This window comes from Marmota flaviventris, chromosome 17 (assembly GCF_047511675.1).
Source record: "Marmota flaviventris isolate mMarFla1 chromosome 17, mMarFla1.hap1, whole genome shotgun sequence".
Lineage (NCBI taxonomy): Eukaryota > Metazoa > Chordata > Mammalia > Rodentia > Sciuridae > Marmota > Marmota flaviventris.
The window spans coordinates 43,490,636-43,511,416 of NC_092514.1; the positions used below are offsets into that span (position 1 = coordinate 43,490,636).

Genomic DNA, 20,781 nt, shown 5'->3' on the forward strand with positions numbered 1-20,781 from the left:
AGATAGCTGAGAACTTCATGAATTCTTCACTGACTAGGAATGTTTTGATTCGTCTTCAAAAGGTGTAACACAATATTAAATTAGTGAGGTTACTTTCAGACAAATATGAAAATGCACATCTTACCCACATGCAGGCCTCAATCCTAACTTTTGAGATGATACTCCACAAAGAAATGGCTCCTTCAGTGCCTTCTTCATCTGGACAAATAATTTGATCAGGATAAGGTGGCTCAGGGAAATTAACTGAGTTGCATTCATAAGCAGCTAATGTAACTGAAGCTATATGTGGGCCCTAGAAAACAAATATAAAAAACCTTGGTTGAGAAATATTAATGAAAAAGGATTTGTCAATACATGTTATTTTAATAGTACATTAACCACACATATTATCAGAAAAGTCTAGCTTTTGAAGAACAAAATTGTATCTAAACAAATATTTCAAGATGCAGTTAGTAATTTGATAAAATAATCCTTGCTATTTCTTGCTAGCTTAATTTTAAAAACAATTTAAATTAACTAAGGTTTAATTTACACATGGTAAGAATCACACTTTTTAGGTCCACATTTCAGTAAACTATGGCAAATATTTTCAGTCATATAACTATAACCAATCAAGATACAGAACATTTCCACCAATGCAACAAGTTCCCTTGTGCTCCTTTGTAGTAAACCTTCCCAAACTCATCCTGGCCCATGGCAATCACTCATGAAGTTTTTAACTTGGTTTTTATGTTATTTATCTATATTCATTTGTCAGAATGTTATCCTCTGTGGGGCGGGGAGGGGGAACTGCCCAAGCCTCTGTTTTGTTAGGCACAATTTGAGACTATCACTTTTTGTCTTTACTTAAAAATAGTTAGGGAAGTAACTATCTCATTTATCTTTTCCAGAGAAACCATAAATATTAGCCTGTAAGGGGTTAGGATTTTGGCTCAGTGGTAGAGTGCTCATCAAAGACATGTGAGGCACTGGGTTTGATCCTCAGCACCACATAAAAATAAATAAATAAAAATAAAGGTATTATGTCCATGTACAACCAAAAAACTTAAAAAAAAAAAAAAAATTGTAAAACCAGTATCTGTGAGTTTTTTCTTTTAAAGTAATTTTTTTCTACAGAAACTTTTATACTGCTTTGTTCCTTTATTCCTTACTTTGAAATATTACAAATGAACAATAACATTTAAATTAAAATGTACTAATATTTAGTGTGAAAAAGTCTTAAAAATGGTTCCTAAATCCAGATGAGGGTCTGCACAAGTGTCAACTTGATTAAAAATGTAAATTTCTAGGTCCCCAAAATGCAGATTGATAGATGCTCTTTAGTAATAGTAAATATTAGCCATTAGCAGTTATAAAGAAAAATACTTTATTTGTAGTATAGAATTACAAGAATGTACACATACATGAAATTTTGTCACTAACCACATTGATTATTTCTGAATCTGAAGGTTTCTATTAAATATTTCTTCACTGACTTTTCATAAATGAGTCAGAATCAAAGAAAAGTGGTCTCTTTAATAAATTAACCTTAAGACCACATGGTAGAAGAATTTGTGGTTCAAAGATCAAGTACATAACATGCAGGGATAAATAAGTATTAAAGAAATCTTATAACCAAGATAACAACATTTTTTATATCATGTTAATATATGTACAAAAGATGTCCATAAATCCAAGCCACACTTATTGCTAAATAGGCATTTTCTAAAACTCTAAAAAATGAAGTTCTATACTTAGCAATGAATTATTAGGTTTTCTATGGACCAAATATGTGAATTTTTATTCTTTGTTCTTTTTCTTGTGTTTTAATCCTTAAAAAATGCTTAAATATTAAGTTTTAAAATAATTATAAAAGGTTTTTGACAGAATGCTTTTGAGTATTCAGGCTTTTGAAAAGTTATAATCAACCATGAAATCTACAACTTATTTCTTTGAATATTATCTGCATAAGAGATTTCACAGTTGGGGTAAAAGGATTATTTTACAATCCTACAAATGACAACAACAACAAAATAAACACTTCTCTGCCTGAGTTTAAAGTTTGTGGTATTAAGAATAACTGCACAGCGAATGCAAAATTCTTTAACATACAGTTATAGCCATTAGATGAAATTTAAAGAAACAAAACAAGCAACACCCCCACAAATTCCACCTTTGCTATTAGGAAACACAAAACAGACATATGATACTAAGTAAAAAAAAAAAAAAAGAAGAAGAAGAAGAAGAATTAAATTCAAGAGTTTGACCGTGTTATCCCCACGTAAGTTTTCTTTGACTATCAGTAGTCTACAGGTGAACTCTAAAAATGAACTGTAAAACAAAAATAAAAACCAAACAGAAAATGGTCTGGAGGTATAGCTCAGTGGCAGAGCACTTAGCAAGCTTAAGCAAGGCCTAGGTTATGATCAGCAGCACACACACAAAAAATAAAGTAATTAAAGAGATATTTCAGGGATATACAAGAAGAGAAAAACTTCATTTCTATTTTTCAAAGATTAAAAAAATGTCTCTGTATAGATTAAACACATGTTAATAATGATAAATCACTTTTACATAGTTCAAATTTTTAGTGATTCTAAAAAAGGAAATTTCTAACAATTTGAAAATTTTGTCCCTAAAGAAGACTGTTAATTCATTTAACTAAAATGACATATACTTTCCATAACCACACTATTAAGTCATGATTACTCAGCCATAGAAGCAGATGTGGTGGTTCCCAGACAAAATGCACACTAACAGCTCAGTTTTTTGTCCTTTGTTCATTCTCAAGAGTCTGTTTAGCCTATACCTTGACATTTTAGAGTGTATTAGCTGAATTTCACGAGTTTTTAAAAACATTACAATTTAATAATTCCTAAATATAACCAATTTGAACTTATAAGAGTTTATAGAAAAATCCAAACAAAAAACTAAAAACAAAATTTTGGTGAAAACAATTTTAAAAGTTTTAATGCCCATTAGCTTAATATACATAATTGAAATTCCTGAGGGAGAGGATTGCAGAAAAATACTAGAAGAAATAATGGGCAAACATTTTTCAGGTTGCTTAAAAGTATTAACTCATCAACCTCTGATCTAAGAAAATGAATAAACCTCAGTCAGGATTAATAAAAAGTAAAATAAAACACAAACTGCTGAAAATCATTACTGTCAAATCATAATCAAATTATTGTAACATGAAAAGGAGAAAATCTTAAAAGCAACAGGAGTGTATAAACATAACACATTATCCACAGGGAAAAACGAACAAGATTTTTTTTTTATCAGAAATAATGTAAAACAAAAGATACCAGAATTATTTCTGTAAAATGCTTAAAAAAAAGATATAAAGAAAGAAAGAGAACCTGTGACTTTAGAACATAGGGGAAAATACTCTTCAAAAATAAGAGAAAACTGGGCTGAGGATGTATTTCAGTGGGAGAGAGCTTGCCTGGATGCAGAAGGCCCTAGGTTCAATTCCCAGTATTGACCAAAAAAGAAAGAAAACAACAATCACCAAAAAAAAAAAAAAAAAGCCCCCCCCCCAAAAAAACAAAATAAAACCAATGAATGACATGTTAACAAGGAAAATATATGGCATGAAAAGTATAAAGAACGTGAGCAGGAAAATGGCGAATACTACTATAAGGTGTTACATTACACATGAAATAATAAAATAACAATATGAAATTCACCTTAGTAAGTCAAAGCTATGTGTTGCAAACCTCGGAGCAAACACTGATTTTTTTTTTTTTTAAAGTACAACAAATAAGCCAATAATAAAATACAAAAAGTTTCCATTTAAAATAATAAAATACAAAAAATTTCCATTTAAAATAATAAAATACAATAATAAAATACAAAAAATTTCCATTTAAAAGGGGGCAAGAAAAGATAAAAATAAATGGGACAAATAGTTTGAGGGTAGTAAACCTAAACTCAACCATGTTGATAACTATATTAATTGTAAATGGATCAAACATATGTATGAAAAGGCATACATTGTGACTGGATTGTATATGCTCTCTTTAAGAAATATATACACATATACATCAAGACTCAGAAAAGTAAAAGTAGAATCAGAAAAAGATAAACCATTTAAAAATAATCCTAAAGAGATGAAATGGCTATATTAATATCAGAAAAAGTACACTTCAGAACACAGAATATTTTAAGAGATGAATAGGGACATATCATAATGACAAAGGGATAATTTTAATCTTATTTTTCTTTTGAAACAGGGTCTCACTAAGTTACCCAGGCTAGTCTTGAACTTGGAGTCCTCCTGAGCTGCCTCAGCCTCCTGAATTGCTGGCATTACAGGTGAGTGTCACTATGCACAGCTACAATTTTAAATGTGTGATGAGGGCCACAACCAAGTAAAGATGGCGCCTGGCAGTATGCTAGGAGGAGTAGTTTCTGAGCCAATGCCAGCAAGCCATTAAGATGATAAGGATTCCTAATGACTGACTGCTGTATCTAGTTTATGTTAATTAAGTTAAGCTGTGTGTAATTAGTTGGGTATATGTACCTCTGCAGTCTGGCAGAGAAGAGGTGCCTGCTACCTAGGGTACCCGCTACTTTGAGTTCCCGCTCAGTTCCAGCTGAGTTCACTCGCAATAAAGTAGTTCCTGCCTCAACCTTCAAGTTGCTTGTCATCTCTCGGTTATTTCGCCCAGCCGGACAATGGCAAATGTGTATACATTCAATAACACATTGGTAAAATACAAACAGCAAAAACTGACAGAACTAAACAGGACAATAAACAAATCCCCGATTATAGATGTAAATTTCAACACCAATCTTCCATTAATTCATAGAATAGACTAATGTTTGATGTGGACATAGAAGATTTGAACATAGAAAACCCCATGCAATAATAGCCAAATGCATATTTTTTTTCAAGTAGACACAGAATACTTGCCAAGAGAGACCACCACATGCTGTGTTGTAACATGAGTCTTAACATATTTAAGGGGATCTGCTAAGTGGCAAGGTAAAGATTAATACAGTGAATATTTCTTAAGGAAAAGTGGCAAATAAAGGTCCTTTTAAAAAAATACATATATTTTTGTAATTCAGTATAGTCATTCTCAGTCAACAGGAGAGTTTAGCTATTTGTGACATATTGGACATCTGGTTTTGTTTCCTTTCAAAACCCCATATATCTAGTCTCATGGGCTGTATTATACTATATTTTCCAATGGAGTAATGTTGCTTTATCCAGGATAAAAGATGTAGTACTTGGCCAGCAAGACTATGGGTAAGAGCAAACCATAGTTATATCAAAGGATAAGATTTCCAGTAAGAGCAGACATAGGTATTTGTGAAAAAGCATACTTTTTAAACTTTTTAAAGCTCTTTTAAAATAAACTTAAAAAGTTACACTTCCACAGTTTATGTTCTTTTATAAGTACTATAATAAAGTAAGTTTTAGTGTTTAAAAAATATTAGCTCAAGACAATCAAATGGAATCAATTTTTACTTTTGCTTCAGTTGTGGTAATATTAGTTCTAATTAGGACAAATTTAGAATTTAAAAAATGGTATTACAAGAGGCAAAATTACTCTTCTTAAAATTATAACAAATGAAATTATCTTACTCTGGCAGGGAAGAGAAGTTTTAAGTAATGTCCTGATAATAGTGTGGCATCTATATAAGCCCAGAGGAAAATGTCCTGATGTCACAAATTACAGTTTTTTTTTTTTTCCTTTTCAACAGCTCAGGGTATCCTAGACAAGTGCCCTACCACTAAGCTCAGCCCTTTAAAAAAAAAAAAAATGTGTATATATATATATATATTTTAAGATAGTATCTCATTCAGTTGTCTGGGTTGCCCTCAAACTTACCATCCTTCTGCCTCAGCCTCCCAAATAGCTGGTATTATAGGTGTGTGTCACAAAGCTCGGCACAAATTAGGGTCTTTGTTAGGCAGGGTTAATTCATTCATATGCTATTTTGTGGGAAAAACTGTATTCAGAAAATGATGAAACTGCTTGTATTACTGCTTCATTTGAAACAAATAGTTTTTCTGGATTTTGAACTTATCAAGTTCTTTGATGATTTAATATAATTGTACCCTTCACATACTTACAGCATTCAAGAACCTGACTAGGTAATATTCATGTCTATGTTTCATCAAGGAATGTATATAATTCTCAAAACCATAGAGAAATTGGGATACCTTAGGGTTTTAGAGCCATCTTTTAAAAACTAAAATCTAAAATGGTCATATAAGTTAGTTATGGGCCTAATTTTGCCAAGCCTCTTTATCAACCAAGATGAAGAATAAAATATAAGAATGCAGTGTGTGTGTGTGTGTGTGTGTGTGTGTTTGTATTCTTAAGGAAGACAAGCAGACAGGAGTCAGACATTCTTCCACTTAAGGCAGCTCCCTTAGAACTGATAAAACATTCCTGAAGACTGGAGTTGTTTGCACAACATCTGCAATGTCAATTCATAGCCTAATCCATCATCTATACACAGAAGTCAAGTGAGATCCCAAAGGCAAAATTTCCAATTAGTTTTGTCTGGAAAGTTCAGGGCAAAGGTAATAAAATCAAGAATCCTGTGCTGATTCACTGGGAAAACATTTGTTTGCCACACTCCTTCACTAAGGAACAAAAGGAGTCAGTGGTTAGTCTGGAATGTGATTCATTAGGAATATCAGGGTGATAAATAAATGAAAGGGGATGACAAATGGTTGTCTGTAACAGTCTTGCAAAACCTTTTTTTTTTTTAGGGGACTTTAAAAAATCCTTTTGCATAAACAGGAATTCTACTCCTCAAATTTTTTTAAACCACTGCTTTTCTCATCAAAGTCAGAAAATAATTTACCTAGAATTATGATCCACAGTAAATAATTCTAAGTTAAGGTGTAAAACTAAATGATCGTAAATGAGCACTGAAAAGTTTAGCTACCATTTATGTTGTTTTTGTTAAGAAGCTCCCAGTTATGTCCCTAGTCCTTTATAAAATGCAATATAGTATAACCAAAAGTAGTAGCTTGGGCATTAGTTAATTTGAGTTTTGTTTTTCTAAATCTGTCAGCAACTTAGCAGGTACAGTCATCTTCCTCCTTTAAAAGCATAATAATAAAATAACATTTGTGCTATCTAGGGCAAGAACATGAGATTATATTGTAAAAGTGCAAGTATAAAATTGTTAGCTAAAACAAAAATAGTATAAGTTCTTTAGTATTAGTTCATGCTCCAATTAGTAAGTACTGTCTTTGAAGGATTAATCATTATATTAAGACATATTTAGCATTTCTTCTCTAAATCTAAGCAACTTTAAAATGTTTTTAAATTGATAGATAATAACTATGTCTTTATTGAGTTCAGTGTGATATTTGGTATATTTATATGTTGCATATTGATTAACTCAAGATATTTAGATTATCCATCATCTTAAACATTTGTCATTAAAGCTAAGGAACTATTCATTATGAAGTTGACTTAAGTGGTCAGAAGAAATGAATTACATATTTATAGAGAGAGCTATAAAAATTTATTTAAAATTTATATCCAATAGAACAGATTTAAGCTAATTGAATATTCTTAGGTTTCCTTTAAGCACACATTAATAAATAGTGACTTAAGGGCAGGAAGTTATCCAATCTGTGTATACCCCTTTGCTTGGCAAAAATCCAGGCCTATGTCCTAGAGACCATGGTTTCCTCTTTTGATGTGGTGATGCTCATAAGGGTCAAAATATGAGTCATTCCTTGAAGAAGACAGGGAGAAGAGCCATCATGCCCCCATTAAACAAAAGGCAAACAGACTTTTTTCTAAGAAGGGCCTGTTGGTCTTCCCGCAAGAGCCTTGAGTCATTCACTGAATTCTTACAATGACAGTCATTATGCTTATAGAAAGCAATATTGAGTCATACCAGAACATTAACTTTTGGTAATTTCATCCTTTTCTGTCTTGAAGGATACACAGGTGATCAATGAAGCAATAATCAGAAGTCAAGCAGAAATGAAACTGAAGAAGTTGGTTAACAACTTTTAAAAGGAATTACTGCATGGTAAAAAAAAATTACTACAATATTTCAATTACTGATACTAGTTCACATTTCATTTAAATCCATATCCATGCTGTTTTCCAAATAACATTTACTTTTAGCAATAGCCAAGAGGAAAAGAGTATAAGGAAGAAAAAAACAACTTTAACAGTATAGAATGCTATAAAGTATTTGTGCACTAAAGGAAGCAGGGTGCTCTATACAGAGTTTTTCATGAATTAGAAAGCAATCAAGATGTCAGATTTTTAAAAGGTACAACTATTACATGTTTTAATAATGAAATAACCCCAAACTTTAAAATAGACACAGGCATCCAAATCTAACACAGGGGCAAATATCTCACAACTATCTTTCCTTATATTTAATTCATAACAGCCAAGTTTAACTTTTCTATGAAAATAATCATATTAAACAAATGGTTCATAAATACCACTCAAACGATATAGCTTCTGATAAAATTTGGTCTATTCTAAAACAAAATTGAATAGTTCCAAACTTTTCTACTTCCAAGCCACCTCTAGGAAAGATTTTTTTTTTAATTAATTTGCAGACCTTTATTTAATTAATTTATTTATATGTGGTGCTGAGAACCGAACCCAGTGCTTCACACATACCAGGTAAGCACGCTACTGATGAGCCCCAGCCCCAGCCCTAGATTTAAATTCATATTAAATAATTTTAATATGCAAAACACGCAAAAACTCTTCCATTTTGATTTACCAATGTGAGAAAACCTAGTGGTTAAAATATATGTCAGAGAAAAATTTTCAGCAAAATACATTTATCCTTCCATCCTAAATGTTTGGCTGCTTTTCAAAATCATGAAATGACTGTTGGTAGGCAGTCATGGAGTTGGAGCTGTTCTAGATGCCTGACTTCAGTTAGACCTTTGAGAAGCTCATATAGCTCTGCCTATGGTAAGAGCTAAGGGAAGAAGTTTGGGAGTGTTTGGCCCTTTCTAACAGCAGAGGAATTGGTGGTGGTGCCTAACAGGAGTCCTCAGGCTTTGGGATGAAGGGAACATCACATCATTTGGAAAGCATCATAACAAGACACACATGTTGTGCCACAACTGTGGCTCTAAGGACTACTACCACCTTTACAAGAAGCCTGTGGCAAATGTGGCTACCCTGCCAGGTGCAAGAGAAAGTACAGCTGGAGTGCCAAGGCTAAAAGACCAAATACCACTAGGACTGGTAGAACAAGGCACCTGCAGATTCAGGCATGAATTTGGTGAAGGAATAACAACAAAACCCGAAAGGGCAGCTATTGTGGCATCAAGTTCATTTTGAGAGTTTCAATGATTAACTGCCCAATAAATGTTCTTGTCTTTTTTTTTTTTAAAGATCACTGATAGTTTTTCTTGTCTTTATAGTTCTTAGTCTAGAAACTGAGCTTATCGGAAAAGGATACAGAACTTTGTTCAATCTTTGCACAGGAAATTGCTCCACCTAGTGTCATATTGTACATACATCACAACACAGTACTATACATTGAAGCCAATGGATTCTTTGTTGTTGCTAAATAGAAAACTTTATAAATTGTTAATGGCACATATAAGTTTAAAAATGGCTCTTTAATCATCATCTTGTAATCTGATGAACCATAATGAATCTGTATAAAACAAAGCACATCTGAGACATACTTCTTAATATGTACAAAATTTCCTATTTTTGTTAATCTAATTGTTTACAGAATTATAAATCATACTTCTCTGTTAATAGAAAATAATTACAAGTTAGTTACTAAAATAACTTCATTACTTCTCTTAGATGTTTTATTTTTCACCCAGTACTGGAGATGTATTAGAACCCAGGGCCTCACCCTGGGTGTTTATTATTGTTGTTATTATTATTATTATTATTTTGTGTGGTACTGGGAATTAAATCCAGGAGTGCTCTACCACTGAATTATATTCCTAGCCTTTTTTAAATTTTAAGACAGGATTTTTCTAAGTTGTTGAGGCTGACCTTGAACTTGTGATCCTTCTGCCTCAGCCTCCAGAGTTTATGGGATTATATGGTACATCACTGCTCCCTATGCCATTGTTTTTAATATCTAAACTTAAAATTTTGGGGCTCAGGATGAGCTCAGTGGTGCACACTTGCCTATTATGTCTGAGGCCCTGGGTTCAATCTCCAAAACTGGGCAGAAAGAAAAAAAGAAGACAGCTAACTAACTCATTTAGTCTCACAGACTCAATATGCTTCTTCTGGTATACTATATATAGTCAATGATAAACGACAAATTGCAGATTAAATTCAGCTGCCTGTTTTTGTGAACAAAATTTTAATGGAAAACTCCCAAACATTCATGTATTGTCTATGGCTGCTATATAATTACAATGACAGATCTGAGTAGTTGCACAAATACTGTATGGCCCTCAAAGTCTGAATAACTACTATTTGACCCTTCATAGAGAAAGCACACCTTCTAGTTCTAGGGTAGAACATTATTAAGGTAAAAATTTTGACTTATCCAAATGGGCCATACATCCAAATGTATTCACTTTGTGCAAACATTAATGTATTGTTTTTACTCGGGGTATAATTTCCAGGACACCAGAGAATAAATATGCATTCTTCTGTCTCTCATATACAGGATTTGCAAAAAGGAAATCTGGTGCATGCTTGCTAAGCGTAAGATGAAGCTGTCAGTAAATTTCAAGGAATTAATAGTGAAGAGAAGATTAGAAGGTGTTAGCTTAGAAAAATCTGTCAGCCACAGCTTTTTAAAAAAATGTGATCTATGTAAAAATATGAGTAAAGCAAATGAATGAAATCAGTAGCGTGTATAACTTGCTAGGCAAAATTTGCTCACACAGATGTCAAAAAACGAACAAAAACCTGCCTGCATAAACAATAAGAACAGAAGAAATATAATTCATACTTTACATTTAACTTCTAATTTGTTACTGAATAACTTACTATAAAGATAAATCAGATCTTATCAATACACTGAATAAATGATAAAAATCACCTCTTAAATCATTCATTGAGCCTGTTATCTGTTTAAGTAAACTGAAGACAAAAAGTATATTAAAATATTGTTCACATAGCAGGAACAGACATAGTTTAATTTGTTGGAGACACAATAAGAGGATGTACTAATGCTCAATATAAAACTATCTTGCAAACTAGGAGAAAGTTGTATAGAGACTAGATTGTTTTTCATCAATAGTCACAATTAAGGCTCAGATGTTAGGACAGAATGTTTTGCCAATAAAAGAAGTCCAATTATTCTGTCTATTTCTCCTTACGTAGGCTTCATGATTTTAGTTTAATTACATTATTCAACATATACTTATTGAGCACTCTACCACACAACAGGCATTGTTCTGGACACTTGCAATACAACAGCAAGAAAAAAAAAAACACTTGGTCCTCAAAGAGCTCTTATTTTAGAAGTGAAGCTTACATTTTTCTTATTTTAGCTAATTGTACTCCCATACTCTATCCATTTCCCAATATTTGAAACCTTTCCTACTGTCTTTCTTTAGATCAGGCATTCATTAGAGTTTACCTTGGACATAGCCTTCTAACGGGGCGCCTTCTAAATGAAGTCTACTTTCAGTCTCTTCCCCACAAAAAATACATTACATGATGCTGACAGAGTTATGCTTCTAAAATGTAAATGTTAATTCTTTTCTGAATTACTTTTTGGGACGTATAAAATCTAAATTCTCTAGTCTGACTTTCAGAGCATTCTATAGTTTAGAATAAGAATTCTACATTCTCCTATGCCTTTCCATCAACAAACTCATTTCATGAAGTTTCCCTATTTCTTCCTCCAAGCAAATTCTTCCCTATTTTAGGGGTTCTATAATAATTTTATAATAATACTTGTTACAATGATCTGCAGTACAATGATCTGCAGTATAAGTATTTATATAAACATCTCTTCAGTTCTATATGTTTAATTCCTTTTATAATAAAGTGATTTTTTTTCCCCTGTGTAGCGCTGGGAATTGAATAGGGCCTCATACATGCTTTACCAGTGAGGTATGAAAAACCCAGTTACCTGTTCAGGGTTTTAAAGAAAACTGAAATAAGTTAGTACAGTAACAATTTTATGAAATACTTATTTATTTACTCATTTTTTTATGGTACTGGGGATTGAACCAATCCAAAAAATTTTTGGATTGGCATGATGACAAATTCTATTTCCATTTCATGGAAAAATCTTTTTTTTTTTTTTTGGTAGTACTGGGATGGATGGGATGGAACCTACAGGGGTGCTCTCCTACAGAGCTACACCCCCAGCTCTTTATTATTTCTTATTTTGAGAAAGGGTCTTGTTAAGTTGCTGAGGCTAGCCTCAAACTTGTGATCCTCTTTCCTCAGCCTCTTTAGTTGCTGGGATTGAAAGTGTATACCACCATGCCCAGCTAGGAAAATATCTTTATTTTACACTACTGATGTGATTATTTACTACATGTAGAATCCTCTGTTAGTAGACATTTTCTAAGAGTACTTTAAAGATCCCATTCCGGGGCTGGGATTGTGGCTCAGCAGCAAAGCATTTGCCTCACACATATGAGGAACTGGGTTTGAACCTCAGGACCACATAAAAATAAATAAATAAAATAAAGGTATTGTGTCCATCTACAATTTAAAAAATATTAAAAAAAAAATGATACCATTCTGCTGTTAGATGACTTCCACAAAATGACAGCATGTCATTTTTGCCATCTTTCCTTTTTTGTTCTGGATATTTTTCTCTGGCCTATTTTATAGTTTATTAGTTTTCTCTCTTAGCTCTATCAAATGAAAGCCCATTAAATGGGTCTTAATTTTAGTTATTTAAAAAAAAAATTATTCTAGAACTTCCACTTGGCTTTTTCAGTTTCCAATCTTCTGTTAAAATGATCAAAGTTGTTAGGCACGGTAGCACAAACCTGTAATCCCAGCAGTTTGGAAGGCTGGGACAGGAGGATTTCAAATTCAAAGCCACACTCAACAATCTGGTTAAGCAACTTAGCGAGACCTTGTCTCAAAATAAAAAAATAAAAAGATCTGGAGATGTAACTGGGTGGTAAAGCACTCCTGGGGTTCAATCCCTAGCACCAACAAAGAAACAAATAAAACCCCATCAAACCTTCCCAGTAGTACAAAAATTAAAAAAAAAAAAAATACTTGAACATACTAATTTTGGATTGAAGCACATGTCCAATAACATTAGGCATTATATGTATGCACATTCAACCTTTCTCTTGCTTTGTTTTTGATGAAATTAGTTTATGTCCTTATATATCTGATTACTTTTTTTGTGAGTGCTGGGACTATATATATATATAAAATATAATGTGAAGCCTAGGGTGATTTTATTCTCCCCCAGATTTAAGTTTGTGTCTAGTGAGTGTCTGGGCCATTAGCAATTCTAAGCAGATAAGATTATTTAAATCTGAGCTTCAGTATTTACTAGGGCTGATTTATGTCTAGTTCATCCTTTCTTTTAAAGTGTAACCCTTTAGGGTTGTAATCTAAAGCCTGTACGGTTTATCAGGGTCTATCCCTGGCCAGCCTCTCCTCTCAGTACCCTCTTTGACCTTAGATATTGGCCTTATTATTCTTTTAATTTCTTTCAAATTTTGATGTCTTTAAACATATTTACAATTTTATCCACCTTTTCAGGTAAATATTACCCCCATTTATATTGAATAAACTGAGGTTTAAAAGTTAAGAAATCTGTCAACTATCATGAAGCTAATAATAATGGAGTAGACATTCAAACCCTGTTATCTGAATCCACATGGCTCCTTTTCCTCTCAAGATAGAAATGAAAGATTTTAGCTTAATAACAAAAATACTTTTTCTTTAAAAGTTTTGTAGATGAACAGAATGCCTTTATTTTATTTGTTTATTTTTATGTGGTGCTGAGGATCGAACGCAGTGCCTTACAAATGCGAGGCAAGTGCTCTGCCACTGAGCTACAACCCCAGTCACACAAAAATACTTTTGATCAATTGCATATTCTTTTTTTTTTGGTACTTGGAATTGAACTCTGGGGCACCTACAGGGTCTCAGTTGCTTAGTGTTTCGATTTTGCTGAGGCTGGCTTTGAACTTTCAATCCTGATGCATCAACTTCCCAAGCCACTGGGATTACATGCATGCACCACTGTACCTGGCTACTTGCATATTCTTAATTAAAGAAAGTGACACAATTGAAAGTTAGTCAGTTTGGCATTATACGTGAGTCTTTGCATGCTACGAGTTATGTTCTTCGTGGAAATACATGTTACAATGGATAAAAGGCTGATAATTGCTGAACTAATTAATGAATGTGGGAAACTATTATGTAAATATTTTCACTCACATGTATTAACTGCTCTGATGTACATAAAATTTGTAGGTGTTAAGTATAGAAAAATAATAGAATATGTCTCCAAACTAGGAAGAGCCATTTGACGGTTTGGTTTCTGAATGAAGCTATTCTAACAAATATATACTTATCCAGAAAGGAACTTGCAAATAAAGTACAGTATATTGGTTATATTAGTAATGCCACCTAGTGGCAGCCAAATACAGATAAAAGAAGAAAAAATTTCTAAAAGTAATTTTTAAACCTTTTATTGATTACAGTCTCTTTGGAAAATCTGAAGAATATCACTGGTCCTTTTCTGCCAGAAAAATGTTTATTTGCACAGACATACAATAACAATTATAATGTCTAGGGGAATTAGCACGCTTTTTGAAGCCATTTGCTGATCAATAATATTAACAGATATGTATGTAGTGGTCCAACTAACTACCCTGGAGCAATGTAGAAAAGAAAGCCACTGCTTTTCCTTTGTCACCTCCTTGCTGGTTATCAACCACTATTCAGGCATAAACAATATTTAACTTTTCATTTCTGGCTATATATCTGGTGTCTTGCAAAACAAATTTATGCTGTCTTCAAATCAACTGACAAAATTTGATGGTAGGGGCTGTGATTGTGGCTCTGCAGTAGAGTGCTCGCTAGCATGGGCAGGACCTGGATTCGATTCTCAGCACCACATAAACATAAAGGCATTGTGTTGTGTCCATTTACCCCCCCCCCCCAAAAAAAAATTCTCTCTCTCTTTCTAAAAAAAAAAAACATTGATGGTAGTCCAAACTAGCAATTTTTCGCCAGGTGATGTCATGAAATTTTATGCAGATCAAACAAATACTAACTCTTACTTTTAATGTTCAAAGAAGTGATGAGGACTTCCAGGACATCTGAATTTCAAATTACAAACTTTCAATTATACCTAAAAATATAAATGGTGGCACACATCTGTAATCCCCACAGCTTGGGAGGCTGAGGCAGGAAGACCAAGTTTGAGGTGAGCCTCAGCAATTTAGTGTGAACCTGTCTAAAAATAAAAAAGACTAGGATGCAGCTCAGTGGTATAATATCCCTGTATTCAATCCCTAATCCCAACACTTTGTAAAAAAATTTGAAAATGAGTGCAACTTTATAGACAAATTGAAAAATCAAGATAACTTTTCCATTTTAAGTATCTAAAATTTCAGAAAATATAACTCTTTTTTTGTTTTTTATTCCAAGGACTAAACCTGGGGTTCTCTTAATCACTAAGTCATATCCACAGCCCATTTTTATGTTTTATTTAGAGACAGGGTCTCACTAAGTTGATAAACCTGGCTTTGAATTCTCAATCCTGGTTTAGCCTTCCAAGCCACTGGGATTACATGCATGAGCACCGTGCCTCGCAAAATACAACTCTTGTAGGTGACCATTTAGTATATGATCAATTATAATTAACTAAATGATACTTCCAAAAAAGAACTTCCACACTGGGGGAATCAGTGAATATAAAATATGAAAAACTTTTAAGGCTATGATTTCCAGTAAAGAGAAACATGAAAAAGAATGGACTAAATCTCTTCTCTTTGTTAAAACTGGTTTCTTTTTCACACATTTTACTTCATATTATTGTCAAAAGGAGGCTTATATTTCTGATCAGATTACTATTCTAACATGGTCACTTGTATCTGGACTGAGGAGTTATATGAATAAATGGCAGAGGTATCTGTTTCATCAGCACAAAAAAGTAGGCCATGAGAATGTTATTGTCACATTTCCCTAAATGAGGATTATATTAATGAAAGCAGAATTAGGACTTCCAAATACAATTACATTTCCTAGACATAAAACAAAAGAAATGTGATCTATAAGAATAAAATTCTGTCCACCATCTATACCTAGAAAATGGTAAATTAAAAACATCTGATCAAAAATTATTTGGAATAGCAATAACACAAATAAAAATTTAAAACCTTTGACTCTGCTTTGCCTCTACTTTCCTATTTTTCTATTCTTGGCCAAGGTTCACATCATACATTTGATAATTTACCCTTATTTGATACACCATTGGTTACTAACTGACTACCTTGGCTCTTTGGGAGAACTGAGATTATTCATGTTAAAGCAGTGATCACAGAGCCTAACACATAGTAAATATTTAATTGACGTTAGCTAATCTACCAGGATAAATTAGACAATGCTACAATAACAACCCAAAGATTCTAAGCAAATTATTACTTATGATCATATTTCACTGGTCAAAACAAACAATATGGCTAGAGTTCAAAAGTGTGAGAATACAAAATCTTCCCATTGGTCAGATACCATAAAAATAGAAAAGGGTTAAAATTAATAGAACTGACTTCAGGCAGTATTAGTATAACAGAGCATGACACTGATGCTTCTCCTTTTTGTTATTGGTAGTAGTTAACCTCTTATAATTTGATTTTCATCTCAACAAATCAACTGAAAAATCAAAACCAGTATATAAATAAATGAAGTTTAACAGATTACTCTCCAATTGTATATACTCATTTTCTTGTTTGTGCTTTATTGGCTTTTGATCTACTTCTGATTGCTGTAGTCTTCTTTTAAGAAAAGTGCTTTGTTTTTTTACAAATTCCAACAGTGATTCATGATTTAAAAAAAAAAAAAAAGAAACTCAGCAAAATAGGAGTAGAGATGTTCTTCCTCAATTTGATAAAAAAAAAAATCTACAAAAACCTACACCTAACATAGCTAACATACCTTAGGGTGAGAAAGTAGAAGGTCTCCTCTTATGATTGAGAACAAGGCAAGATGCCCCTCTCATCCTATTCAATATCATACTGTGTGAGGATGTCCTTAGGCCTGAGTCTAAGCAACTCCATTTTAAAAACTCCAGTTTTTACAGTCTTACAGGCACGCCTAATGGAACCCTCCAGTGTGGCTCTCAGGCACAAACAAGTCACTTCCCCCCACCCTGATAAGATCAGGGTGGGGATCACCATATCAGATGTTTTAAACCTCAGGGTAAATGATTTCACTGAGAAATCCGGTGGAAGCTGATAAGGATTGAAAGGGGGGTCAAAAGCCCCAAAACTTAATAATAGAGCAAATTAACAGACATTCAGCAAGCTGATACTGAGGCACACAAGCTGAAGAGCCTAATGAAGACCTGTACTGACATCCCATCACTTGTCATCGTTTGCCTAATACTCTGCGTGGTACTCACAGCTCTCAAACTCTACAGTCACATCTTGACCCTGGTGATATACAGTTGAATGGCTTAGCTGGCCATCAGCTCCACTCTAGGAGAAGCCTACTTTTGTTCTTGATGTGATAACCACGGTCTGAGTATGCATCTGCTGGACTTAAAGCCTAAGGCTTGAGACTTTTGAACTGACACTTGCATGCAGAGAAAATGTCTGTCATTAGCCTGTCATGATTAAGTGTGTTTGCAGTGCTTAGACTTAATTAATCTAGAACTGTTTGCTGTGAATTGATTATGTCTATTGCAGTGCTTAGTATTTAAGGATTGTCGATTTTCTTGATTAAGAACCTACAGAGTGAAATTGTATTGAGTGATTTGAGTGAATAAAGCACTGACAACAGCAGAAGCACCTGGACATTCTTTATTTCTCCCCCTGGATGGCATAAGTCGCACCTTTTGCCCATTGCAACATACTGGAAACTGAACTAATATAGCAAGATAAGAAATGGGAATAAAGATTATATAGACTGAGAAGGAGGAAATAAAACTGTCTTTGTAGAGGATGACTATCTACCTAGTAAATCTTAAAAAACTGTCAAAAAATCTTGGAACTTTCACATGATTATAATAAGGTTGCAAGATATAAGGTTAATACATGAAGGACAACTTCGCCATACCAGCAATGAATGCACATGCTCCACCAATACACTTTTAGGAATTTACTCAAATGAGGTAAAAAAAAATCATTCCAAACAAAACTTGCACACAAACGTTTATAGCAGCTTTATTCATAACTGCCAAAACTTGGAAACAACCAAGATGTCTTCAATAACTAAACAGATAAACAACTGTGGTAATACATTTGCAAAATGGAATAACAGCAATAAAAAGAAATTAGGTGGGGCTGGAGTTATGGCTCAGTGGTAGAGTGCTTGCCTGGCATATGTAAGGCACTGGGTTTGATCCTCAGCACCACTAAATAAATAAAATAAAGGTATGTGTCCATCTACAACTAAAAAACCAAACAAACCACCAGAAATGAGGTATCAAGCCATGGACCATTGAAACTGCATTTTGCTAGGAGTTTGGAGATGGGGTGAGAGTGTAGAGGAGAGTAGAAATAAATAGGTGGGACACAGGACATTTTTAGAGCAGTTAAACTATTCTACATGATACTATAATACTATATATATATATATATATATATATATATATATATATATATATATATATATATAAACACTATTCATTTGTCAAAAGCCTTAAAACTATAAACACAGTGAACCCTAATATAAACTGTGGGCTTTAGTTAATAACGTATCAATCTATTTCCTACACAACAGGCAGAATTAAATGTCCATAAAATGCAGATTTGGTTATTTTATATACACTTTATTTTAGGGCATTTGAAAGAATCTTAAATGCTAGTCACAGAAAAATGCTACTGGTGAAAGAACAATAAAAAAGATTCAGTTTATCTAAAAATGAAAAAAGTAATTTGAACCATCCTGAATCTCCGTTTACTACTGGTACTGCTAACACCACAAAGCTTTTATATGTAATTTTAATATATTTTAACATGTAATATATTTTATATACAGTTAACGGATATTATATATAATAATTATTGAGCCTAGGGCTTCATGCATATGAGGCAAACACGATCACTGAACCACATTCCCAGCCCTGAAATGAGTTTCTTTTTTTTGGTACTGGGGATTGAATTTAGGGGCACTGAACCACTGAGCCACATCCCCAGCCCTATTTTGTATTTTATTTAGAAACAAGATCTCAATGAGTTGCTTAGCATGTTGCCACTGCTGAGGCTGGCTTTGAACTCAGGATTCTCCTGTCTCAGCCTCCTGAGCCGCTGGGATTATAGATAGGAGTGAGCCACTGCGCCCAGCTAAAATGAGTTTCTTAATCTGGTTTTCCCAAGAAATCTCAGAACAGGTCTAGACAAGCACAGAAAGGAATTCTGTAATCTGCCATTTCTTCTTTTCACTTCTCCCTCAACAAATTCTAAAGATGAATGTAATGTTATGTTACTAAGAATGTAGTACTTATTAAAGAAACAATGACATGGATTATGTCATTTAGGATTTATGTACCTATTTCAGCTAAAATCAGCAAGCAAACATGAACATAATTCTAAAATTCCAAGTTTTTTTTTTTTTTTTTTTTTTTAAGATAGGGGTCTTGGTATTTTGTGGAGACTGGCCACAAACTCAAGAGCATCCTGCCTTAACCTCCTGAGTAGTTGAGATAATAGGTGTGTGATGCTGCGCCTGACTTAAAATTCCAAGTTTTTAAACTCCTATAGACTTGGAGAAATTATCATTATAGATTAATTTCTAAAGTATTCTTCAGATCATTAATTCAGCACTCTTCTGAACCAAGCAGACAATCAATCACTCCTTAACACTTATCATACCTGCTTCAGAAATTAATTCATTGTAGTTATAGAGATTGCACGTGTTTGCAGTGATGAACTTTATTCAGCAATCAGTCTCACCATGATACCCTTTCACTCGTTTTTTCCCCAATGAAGATCAAACTATTTATAAATATGGAATTGTTTTAAATTTATTTTTCAGGTATAGGAACAGAGTGAAACAAGTAAGGCATCTAGGGCATGAAATTTAAGGAGGCACTTACACATCAACCCTGTACTTGCATGACCCTGCCTAATTGTGCCCTAGGGGTTGGGGATATATAGTGCAGGGATAGAGCACTTGCCTGTCACACCCAAAGCCCTGGGTTCTATCCCCAGCACCACCTGAATGAATGAATGAATGAATGGATGCATAGATAGATAGATAAGTGGATAAATGAATAAATTTGTGCCCTAGGTGTCTTGCTCACTCTTTTCTCACTAGTCCTAGTTCTAATATTATTTTTGGCATATTTGTGAATGATAAGAAAAACTTACCTTTACTCTGTTTAATTTCAATTAGAAAAAAAATTTTTTTCAAACAGGGCACTTTTATATTTTGGTTCAAGGGTTTAAAAAGCATTTAGTTCTACAAATGTAATACTTTATCAATTATATTTAAGAATACTAAAATAAGGACTGGGGACATAGGTCAGCTGGTAAAGTGCTTGCTTTGATGCACAAGGCCCTGGGTTCAATCCCCAGGTGCCTCCCCGCCAAAAAAGAATACTAAAATAATGTCTAAGTGTACATAAGGTGTTTGAAGATATGAGAAAAGACATAATCTCTCTGTTGCTGATTAATATAGAAAATAAACTGTCCAAATCCATCTTAATTCTTACACATAATTTTTTTTT

General features: G+C 33.4%; 1 protein-coding gene across 1 annotated transcript in view; it reads right to left on the minus strand.

Annotated features, from left to right (window-relative positions):
• Vmp1 (vacuole membrane protein 1) overlaps window positions 1-20,781 on the minus strand; it is a 115,878-nt gene that overhangs the window by 67,660 nt on the left and 27,437 nt on the right. Inside the window, exon 6 of the mRNA XM_027950230.3 lies at window positions 125-292. Coding sequence (XP_027806031.1) covers window positions 125-292 — 168 coding nt within the window. The remainder of the gene's footprint in view (window positions 1-124; window positions 293-20,781) is intronic.